The sequence below is a fragment of the Curcuma longa genome, chromosome 3, assembly GCF_044706935.1.
Source record: "Curcuma longa cultivar G26 ecotype Majalengka, Jawa Barat chromosome 3, ITB_CL_G26_1.1, whole genome shotgun sequence".
Lineage (NCBI taxonomy): Eukaryota > Viridiplantae > Streptophyta > Magnoliopsida > Zingiberales > Zingiberaceae > Curcuma > Curcuma longa.
Window position 1 is genome coordinate 14,528,860 of NC_133863.1, and position 10,852 is coordinate 14,539,711.

The following is a 10,852-nucleotide window of genomic DNA, read 5'->3' on the forward strand; positions in this document are numbered from 1 at the left end:
GGTTCAACATGAAAAGTGATTTTTTTTTATACTCCTTGTGTTTCGAACTTTAACTATCTGAGAAATCTCAATATGTGCTTGCTACTAGGAAAAAAATCACACATTCACTCTTGATGGGAGACTGAGATATAAAAAAAACCATAAATTTAAAGAGGAATTAAAAAAATATCACTAATTAATTAATTTTAACAAAGTAACTAATAAAAACTTTTATGAGGATATATATATATATATATAAAGAAAGCAAATAAAGATATTTTAATGGGTTTTGTTTAAAATAATTTAAAATAATTTTGTTTATGATACGAAATGGAGTGATAATTGGGATACAATAAAGGCACACAAAGCCTTTTTTGCTTGACGTTAATTTCTCTGATACATTTACATTTAATAAGCATAAATAATACGGCAAATACTTAGAAGATTGCGAAATTACTCCGATGTGGGGCCAACCATTTAGGCCAATCGCCTGCGGAGGCTTTGTAGCGCCCGACACAAACCACTGCTTTGAGTTACAAGCAAAAGAGACACGGCACCGAAACACGTTATTTTCCCATCAAACCGCATTCGAATTTCGACCTACCGACGTCCGTTACTCCATAATACACCCGTTTGCAAATCCCAATGGGAGTAAAGACTGCTGCCCTTCACCGTTGGGCCCCGCGTACTCCGCTGCGTTGGGTAATCGCTTTGTCACTGTCTGGAGTATTCCCTTTCTTGTTCTATAAAACGAATCCAAGACCGCACCACCGCATTCTTGCCTCCTCTCCCGCTTTCGGGTAGTTTTCTTCGGCTTCTCTCCGCCTCCTTTGAATCTGGATCTAGAAGAGCCGTAGATCGCGGAGAGAAATCGTTCTACCTTGCGGTCGCCGGGTTCTGAAGGCGATCGGAGTTGGATCTTGCTTCCGATTCGTCTCGGGCGGGTCAGATCTGATATCCTAAACTTGATTTAGGGAGGAATGCGATTGAAGCTAAGCTAGGTGAGTCTAGATCTGGAAACTTCGTCCATGTATTTGTTTTCTTCCGGCAGATGGCTTCTACGTTTGGTTTGGGTAGATAATATCGCTGTGGATTGTTCGAGATTTGGTCAGAATAACAGTGGCGGAGATGAGCTTATTTGTTGTTAATTTGTTTTGTTATTGCACTTTTTCTTGCGTTGATAGAATGTCGGTAGGGAATTTAGATTAAATCCGAAACTAACTGATGTTTGTTTTGGCTTGGACGTTAAAAGGCGTCTGCTGCTGGTTAATGGAGTAACAAGATCCGCCTGAGAATTTTGTTGATTCTTTGTATTCGTTTTGAGTTTACATATGGCAATTGGTATATTTGTTTGATCCAGCAGTTGTTTCTTCTCTCTCTCTCTCTTATGGTTTTATTCCCAAATTTTCACCTTCCAATCGTAGCTTCTCACTTTTGCAGAATTGCTACTGTTGTCATCTCAACCACCTTGAGGAACTATTGGCTGTGTAGTTCATAATTATCGCTTCCATAATATCTACTTTTTCAATGCCAAAGAACGGGATGATCGAATGCAACAACTGCGGCTCCAAATTGGTTGCACCTAGTCCTAGATCTGTATCAAGAGCATATCACAAGCACAGGAGCCAAGTGTCATCCAAACACAGAGCTCTCAACTTCCTTCTTGTTGTTGGTGATTGCATCTTAGTTGGCCTTCAGGTAGCTTACATTGATTTCTATGCATTAACTTCAGAGTCATTTGAGTATTCTTTTGGGCCAATATTATGCTGACTTGTTCTAAGTTATGTTTTTCATTTAAAGATTCTATCGAAACTTTACTTATGTACCTTTTCTTTCCCGATTGACATAACACTAGGTGTATGAATTTGAATCACATTTAGTCACCAATGCATGTTGGTTACATTGGGTGTTAAAACTATGGCTGCTTGTTTCATCTTTCTCTGTCTCACACATGATACTTGTAAAAACTCAGCTTTGTATTTTACCTGATTTTGTTACTTCTTTTGCAGCCTATATTAGTTTATATGTCCAAGGTGAATGGGAAGTTCAACTTTAGTCCAATCAGTGTGAACTTTTTGACAGAAGTTGCCAAAGTTCTCTTTGCAATCACCATGTTAATTATCCAGGTTTATTGTTCAACATCTTCTATATTAGAATTTAATTTATTTATGTAGAATGTATTTTATGATTTAAGTAATCTCTTTCCAATTCAAAATTAGCTTATAACAGTTGGATACTCTACATTGTTTAATAATATAACTGATAGTGAAGGCTTTTATTCAGCTAATTAACTTTTTTGTAAGTACAATTTCTTAATCTTATAGCCTAATTTTGCCTTGTTATAGGAGTTTGGAGTCTCAATAATAGTCTAAATGCTACTCAGAACTAAGGTTTCAAAACATATGTGCTGATGGTATGCAGTCAACGATTGCTTAGTGCATATGTGGTATGTAAGTGCAAATTCTAGGGCATGTCCTTTATTAAAAATATTTAACAAAAAAATATATGGACAAAGTAACTAAAATATATTCAGTAAATATCTTAATTAACACATCCAATTCATTCTTCCACATAGAAAAATATATGTATGTCATTCATACAAGATAAAATACTTGAAATATAGTAATCATATTATTCAACAGTGTAGAATAGGTTAGATGATATATGACATGTATACTATTAGTATCTAAAGTGTTTTCACATGCATTTTTAGGCTATTCATCATATAACTTGCAATTTTTAGTATATATAAATAGTAAACTTTATGTACCATTTTTAGGTCAGATAGTTGTTATAGCTATGCACTAATATTCACTATGTCATAAATGGAGGAGGGGAGGAGGGTAGTAGTAAATAATACATCTATGTGAACATCATCAAGAATGTCTGGTAAACTAGCTATGCTAATTTGCTATATAAGAAGTTCAGTTAGATCTTTTACTAAAAGAAGTGGGAGACCTCGTTTTTAACTCTTTAAATAGTATAATTCATCATTTGGTATGCCACTTGGCTTGGATAAAAGGACTCCTTTTGTGTTTAATTTGATAACAAAATCAGCCAATTTTTATCTCTATCATTTTTATGCTTGTAATTTTAAATCTAGGACTAACTACCAGAAAAATACAAAGCCACTACCGATAAGGTACTTCAGTAATTTATGTATATTGTGAAAGAATAAGAAAGAAATTCCTAATACATGTGATCCTGGAGACTCAGGTAAGGTAGAGTTTATTGGAGATGATATGATTGGTGTATTTATTCAAGATGTCAAATTGCAAGTCTTTGGCTACACATATGGTAGTACAGAATTGCACTCCTGGTGCAAGTTCTTGTTATGGTTCTTGAGGAGGAAGCTTAGGCTTTAGAACATAGAAAAGTCTACCAAATTTTTGCTTAATTCAGTGAAAAACAAAGGAGGCTAGTAGTATTTTATATAACTAGTCCTTTATGTATGCTGACACTTTCTGCCTCTCTTTTCTTCTACATTATATTTAGTTTCTTCTTACTACCCTGAATGATCTTTTAGATTCCATTATCTGGTTCTTGAACTTGAACTACCATCCTTTGCTTGCCATACTGTTTTGTTTTACTGAGCTAAGTTATAATTTTTCCTAATCATAGTTGATAAGTAATTGATCTAACCTGCAGCAGGAGTTTTTCTCTATTTCATTGTCATAGTTTATGTGGTAGGAGGGTGTGTCATGTGTTTATATCTGTACTGTTGACAGGCTAGAAAGCAGAAGGTTGGAGAGAAACCCCTTTTATCAATTTCCACGTTTGTACAGGTATGGCATCTCATTATGCATTCAAAATATATTATGGTCATTGAGCTTGTTCACTGATGAAAATGCTTATTTTTTGAACATTTTTTCTTGGTTTCTTATTTTGTATGTCTTGATTAACTCTTAATTATATTATTATGTGGGATAATATTTCTTCCTTTTTTGGTTTTCATGTGTGCCTTTTAGTGGCAGCTGAAATGATCCTTTTGTTACCTTGGGCTTTAATGATGCCAACTGACTAGCTTAACTGTTTTATAATATAAATTCTATAGGAACTCCAAATAATAACATTGCTTCTTAAATATTTGAAGTCTTCTGGTAGTCCAATTTGTAGCTTTTCCATAACAATTTCCCAGTGTATGGGAATGGGGTGCACTATTAAATGTTTGCTTGAAATACGAACACTACCAAAGATTTTGCTTAACCTAGTATGAAACTACATTTGGGAGAGTATGGCAATTATTTTGTCACAAATGTGCCTATCCACAGTCCTGATTAAAACTCTTCAAAGATAATGGACAAAAGAAAAGATTCATGTGGGTCTAACTCGGAGGATTTTTTAGGTTACAGATGATATATTGTCTCCATAAATGTTTCTTCCAAGTTTACACACCCTGATTTTGAGAGCATATGTTATCAAGGCCTTTCATGTAGCACATTGCCTTCAGTTCTCATATCCTGTCACTTTCTGTTGCTCACCTTCCTTTACTCTAGCTCCTCTGAAGCATTTCAACCTTTTTTTTTGAAATCAATAGGAGTGAACTAAGTATGTTCACTCAATGGATTCTTGTATTTAAACTGAATATAGGTCACATACTACTAGTCTACTCCAGAGTTGTTACAATATCAACCAATTAGTTAGATCAAAATAAAGCATAGTTGCTAGTGACCTGGCCCTAGCATGTGTAAGGGCAGTAACTTTTCCTCAGACCCTACTTTGCAGCTCCATAGCCACATGTATTCTTCCCAGGCCTGAAGAGTCTCATCCTCTGAAGCACTTTTAACTAATTCACATGTTGATACAACATAAGATGGATTTCCACATAGAGTTGTGTTGTCTTCTGCCTTCTAAGCTATGTTGTACAATACACACTGGCTTTTGAATCAGTGATTCTGGTAAAGTTTTCTTTCTGAGAATCATCTGTGGTGTTACCTTCTGTCCAAGCATTGTTGACAATGCTTTTGCTTAAAGAACACAGGCATAAATGGTGGGTGAACATAGAATCATGGTTCTCTTGATTTGTTCCTTGGTAAGTTGGTATTGTGTCGGTGAAATTTGGAGGGTATGGAGGCATACTTTGTGAAAGGTTGATATGACTTCTGCATGGTCTTTTTTGAACGAGTTTAGGCTTGATTATAATTGAGTGATAGCTGAGCTATCAATAAATGCAATATGGAGTTCTAATTCTTTTTATTTTGAAAGAAGTACGATAGGTTCTCTGATAACACTATTGTCTATTTGTCTTCTCTGTACTTCGATGCTGTGACTGTCATTATCTAATTCTTTTCCCCTTAGTTCTCAGTGCTACTGTAGTATGTTCACATATAAGATTATTATCAAATTCTGTACTCCAAAAACCTCATATTCTTTCTATAATCTGTTGATTGTCCCTTCATTTTCAGGCAGCTCGGAATAATGTCCTTTTGGCTGTACCTGCTCTTCTGTATGCAATTAACAACTACTTAAAATTTATCATGCAGGTATATTTGTATCTGTATCTGTCATAATAAAGCTGTTATCTACATTTGCCAATGCTTGATTTACTTATTTGGATACCCCTGGTGGTTGTTAATATTTTTGCCATTCTCATTAATTTCTCTTCTCTTTGCAGTTATACTTCAATCCTGCAACTGTGAAAATGATGAGTAACCTGAAGGTATTTTTTTTATAAAGATTAGGTTGAATATAGTTTTTTTTTTCCAATCATTTATTTCAACATAATGTCTTTAAAATGGAAAATATTGGCATTTTATAATCTAACTTTGTAATGGATAAAATAGCCTATTGAAAAGTTGCACTTAAGTAGAAGATACTGGCAATTGTTCATGCAATTTTTTTTTTTGAACTTGTCGTTCTTTAGCTATCTCTATTGCATTTTCAATCTGATATACAGATTTTGCTTGATGAAACACACTGGAGTTTACCATCTTAGCAACACTAATAACCTTTTTTTTTTTGTATTGCTGCAATTGAGCTAATTTGCGTGAATTTGCCTTTGGAAGACTCCTGCTTATGATCAACTAGTGTTGAGTTATTGTGGAAGTAATGGGCTAGATAAAAAGAAATCATGTTTCACTGTTTTTATATTAGTTTAAGAGAGTTGTTGATGACCTGTAAACCTAGAATTAAATAGAGAGCTTTTTTTGTGTGTGTTTTTCACTGTTTTATCCTCTCTTCTTTTATTTACATAACTTGTTCATACAAATCATAAGATGATGACAAACTCAGTCTGCAAGGCATATCGTGGATATTTATCTTATTTATTCAAACTCTTGTAGGTCTTGGTTATTGCTATCCTACTAAAGATCATAATGCAAAGGCGTTTTTCCATAATTCAGGTATGTTGAACGGAAAATAAGTTTGTATCATGTGCATTTGCTTATGGAAGAGTTATGTACTTACCTAGTCATGAATACTTGTGCCTCAGATGAAATAATATTCTTTTACTGGACTATTATCTACACAGTCAATTTACTTTTGAAATTGCATGGTATGGGCTGTAATGTTTTTATATTGACCTTGACTCCCTTCTTATTTGTTGATTACAGTGGGAAGCTCTTGCACTTTTGTTGATTGGGATAAGTGTAAATCAGCTTAAGTCATTCCCTGAGGGATCCACAGCTCTTGCTCTTCCAGTTACAATGATTGCTTATGTCTATACCTTAGTTTTTGTAAGTTTTATCATCCTTGTTTTCATATTTTTTGTTTTTGTTCCTCTTTTGCATTGAAATTTCTTTTCCTACCCTTGATTAACCCAATACTCAAATTGCAGATTTACCTTTTCTTCCTAATACATAAATTATATGTTTGTTGAACTATTTTCATTAAGTCAATGGGCTATAACTTCTGCTACGTATTTGTTTGCCTTTAAGGCTCAAACTTGGTCATATAATCAATTAGATGGATCTAACATCTTAAATTAACATCTCTAAATAACATCTTTAAACCACAATGTAAGCTTGTTTCAATCCAAGAGTTAATTCTAAATAAAATATTAATTTATATATCTGTGGAAAAATTGCACTTTTGATGGGTACTTTTGAGTACATGACAGTCTTACATGAACATCCTTGCATTTCTTTCCTCTCGGTTGCTCATCAAGTAGAAAATATTAGTTGAAGTTCTTTTACGAGAACTTAATGAAATATTAACAAGTTGCAAGATAAAGTGAATCCTAGTATAAAGATGACTACTTTTAGTATAGATATTTTGATTTAATCCATAAGCTCACATAGCACTGTGTAATTCCAGGTTACTGTTCCCTCATTGGCTTCTGTGTACAATGAATATGCTTTGAAGAGTCAGTTTGATACAAGTATCTATCTACAGGTGACTCTTTATAATGAATGTAGCTGACATTTTCGGTCAATGAATAACTTACACATTACCTATATTGTTTGTTTTTTTTCCCTTCGAATGTATTTGGGAATTATGCCAGCCCATATACTGATGACAGTTTACCACCCTCCTTTTGTTTTCAGAATTTATTTTTGTATGGCTATGGTGCAATATTCAACTTTTTGGGCATTATAGGAACTGCCATCTTTAAAGGTCTGTATCCTTTCTCTTGACTTCAAATAATATACCAAATACCTGTATAGCTGTTGTGTTTTTCATCACTATCTATTTTACTTTGTTGTGCTAATGACATTCTATTTTTGTATGATTAATTTTAGCAAATTTAGACTCAAACAAGATAATAAAACACTAAGCAAACACAATTTTTTTAGACAATGATATGAAAGTGATGCTATGCAGCATGAGTATCATGATGTGGCACTAGTTGACATGATTATAAATAATTTATTTTAGAGAAACTTTGAGTGATATAATGTCATAAATTAACATATTAGGAATCTTTACTAATTCAATATCCTATGTTTTTTATAGGAACATTATATTTTTTGTTATTTTTTTTGTATCATCATATCAGTGGATATTGATACTAAATGATGACACAAAATGATATGACAAAACCATGTCAAGAAACAAATGCTTATCCCTATGCAGGGTTCATGAATACATGTTACAGATAGAAAGAAAGCCTATTTGGCCATTGGTCTTGTAACCTTGTTTTGTTTGTACTTGATTTTGATTTAATTTGGAAAGAGGTCACAATAGTTTATGTTCTTTGAGTTGTATCCTTCTGTTTTTGTATAAAAAATTCTCAAAATCATCTACAGGGCCTAGTAGCTTCAATATCCTCGAAGGGCACTCAAGAGCGACAATGTTTTTGATATGCAACAATGCAGCGCAGGGCATATTGTCATCATTCTTTTTTAAGTATGCTGGTAATTTATCATAACTCTGTTATTTTTGACTTTTGATGGTTATCAAGACTTATGAATCTTAGGGATATTTTTCTTCCTTTTACTCTTTGTCCGACTGCTCTAATGGTTCTGGCAGACACCATCTTGAAGAAGTATTCATCTACTGTTGCTACAATTTTCACTGGGATTGCATCTGCTGCTTTATTCGGCCATACATTGACCATGAATTTTATCTTGGGGATTTCAATAGTCTTTATTTCAATGCATCAGGTATTTGATGAATTAGGTTCTTAAAACCATTCTAGTCGTTCAGTTCCATGATAGCCTTGTTCCTTTTCTATCAGTTCTTTTCTCCCATGGCCAAAATCAAAGATGAGGCACCAGTTGGATCATTAGAGATGGTAGAACCTCAACGTGCCAGGTTATCCCATAAATTAATTTTGTTATTATTTGTGTAGTTTAAAATGTTGGTTCTGATCTTTAGTTTTTTTGTGTGAAAAAAATCAAAGATATCAAATATTATCTTATATAATCATTTAAAAGGGGTTCATCACTTAAATTTAGTTGTATGGTTGTCTCTCTTTCCAGGTTGAAAGATGATTCTTTTGCGAACATGGCTGCTGGTGCTGCTGAAGATGTAAGATGCTGTGAAACACATTTCTTGCGTTAGGTTGAACTATTATATTCTTACACATAAAAACTATTTCTTTTCAGGCTGCTCATCACGTTGGACACGATGAGAGACAACCACTTTTGCCCATATAATGTTTCTTTGAGGCACTACTCAAATCCTTGATTATTATTTGATGCATTATCTGATAAGTAAAGTTGCATTTCAATCTGTAGCCTTCATATATACTCAAAAGATATTTATGTTTAATTATTCTGCCTTGGTATAGTGTTACTAGTCTATTCTCTTAACCTTATCAAATTTAATTTTTTTGTATCTAGGCTGAAGAATAATATCCTAATATGGATTTTATCAGACCTCGTTCTTGCATTCTCTTAACAATCATTTATGAAAGTCAAGTACCTGAATACATATTGTGTCACTCTAGATTTGACAATATTGATCAATGAAATTTGCATTCTGTTTATTTTCTGCCAAATTTATTGAGATTTTATCCTCTTCATAGGTAGATTCACTTGTTCATTGACAAGTGGGTTGTTCTAGCCCGGAAAAGTATAGAAAAACATTAGTCTCATTGAGTAGAATTGTCTGATAGAGGATAATTAATGCTAACTTGGTAATATTCTTCCACCATGTATTAGGCAATCTTAGTTCCTTAGCCCTGTTTCTTATATTACGTTTTCCAAAAGTTTGCTGATGATTTTATATTTTCTAATCTTGCTCAAATTCCTTGTGAAGCTTTTGTGAATACCTGTCCTATCCTTTCACCTACATTTACATTAATATTGGTCAAATTCTTAAGTCAACTATAGTGACAGCAAATTTACCTATTTTTTGCGACAGGTATATTTGAGTTCTTTTTTATTAACTTTAGACCCAGAGGAGCCACCAACAGGGAAAATAACTATCCAAATGTGGAAAAAAGGAATTCTTGATCTGCGATGGTCATGTTTCTCTGTGATCAATGTTTGGTTTGAGAAAAAGAGGAAGGTAGCAGCCATTACTTGAAACTGCAGAGGATGGTATTAAAGAAATTGTACAGGTGGATCCAAACATCAATTATAATGGTGTAATTTTCAATAACTAGACTTCCCTAGAAATCATTTTCCATAAACCTCACAGGTCTGTCATTATTCTGTATTACATTCCCTCTCTAGTCATTTTGATATTTCGTTCCTTACCTTATTTCTCTATTTGTTCAATAAAATAATTATTGATGTTAAATTGATACCCCTGCTTGTTGCTCTCTCTTGGGGTGTTTTGAGGATCAGTAAAAATTATATTGGACACAATCGTTTGTTGTGCCAATTTTATAATGCTTATCGATTTGTTCTGCTACCAAGAACACTGTCAGTTCAGTCTTTTCTGCATCGGAATGTTCATTCATTTTCCTCACCAGGTGGGGAGCTTGTGAAAGTGTTTTTGTTTGGTGCATGTTGCAATAAGAACCTCGGTTTCTATTGTTTGACACTGACAGAATGAGTATTAGATCTGACGAATCGTGTAGATGCTAGAAATCTTCCCAAATCTTAAAATGGCAAGTCCTTAAATTGGTTCACACACACGTAGTCTAAATTTGTACTTCGAACGTGATTGTGTTTACTTTGAACGTGATTGGCGGACATATTAGAAAGTCTCCATATCAATGTCTGATAGTTAAATAGGTGGTAAGGACTTATACTAGAAAGTCCTGAGCATCGTTTTGTTCATTTTCCTTGCGATTCCATATAATAGCATATCTGATTGAGTGATCTGGACATACCATGTAGCCTAAATAGGCCTTCTACAAAAGAATTCTTCACCACCACTAGAAAATGAACATTATAGATTTTCTTACTTTTAGCTGTCTTGGGCAGACACTGCTAGGGAGTGGCGTGATGGAGTCCCTTGGTAGCAGCGCACGCCTACACGCCATCCACCTGGACATTGTCTGTGTGTGTGGCCAGCGTGCAGAAACATCCATCGTGCG

At 34.1% G+C, this 10,852-nt stretch overlaps 1 protein-coding gene across 1 annotated transcript; it reads left to right on the forward strand.

Moving 5' to 3' along the window:
* The first annotated feature begins 774 nt into the window (after nucleotides 1–774).
* Nucleotides 775–10,130, forward strand: LOC141824056 (CMP-sialic acid transporter 5-like). Its single transcript, XM_074711288.1, has 16 exons — nucleotides 775–980; nucleotides 1,420–1,677; nucleotides 1,989–2,105; nucleotides 3,708–3,764; nucleotides 5,385–5,462; nucleotides 5,594–5,638; nucleotides 6,261–6,320; nucleotides 6,531–6,653; nucleotides 7,234–7,311; nucleotides 7,464–7,533; nucleotides 8,166–8,273; nucleotides 8,389–8,522; nucleotides 8,597–8,673; nucleotides 8,841–8,889; nucleotides 8,967–9,029; nucleotides 9,727–10,130. Exons 2-15 carry the CDS (start codon nucleotides 1,507–1,509, stop codon nucleotides 9,015–9,017), a joined length of 1,218 nt encoding a protein of 405 aa, XP_074567389.1. The 5' UTR covers nucleotides 775–980; nucleotides 1,420–1,506; the 3' UTR covers nucleotides 9,018–9,029; nucleotides 9,727–10,130.
* The last annotated feature ends 722 nt before the right edge of the window (nucleotides 10,131–10,852 follow it).

Bases quoted from the DNA above. Each gene is read 5' to 3' on its own strand.
- LOC141824056 (XM_074711288.1), top strand. From the start codon at position 1,507: ATGCCAAAGAACGGGATGATCGAATGCAACAACTGCGGCTCCAAATTG. The intron at 2,106-3,707 runs GTTTATTGTTCA...TACTGTTGACAG, and splicing joins TCACCATGTTAATTATCCAG to GCTAGAAAGCAGAAGGTTGG. The intron at 7,534-8,165 runs GTCTGTATCCTT...AATCATCTACAG, and splicing joins AGGAACTGCCATCTTTAAAG to GGCCTAGTAGCTTCAATATC.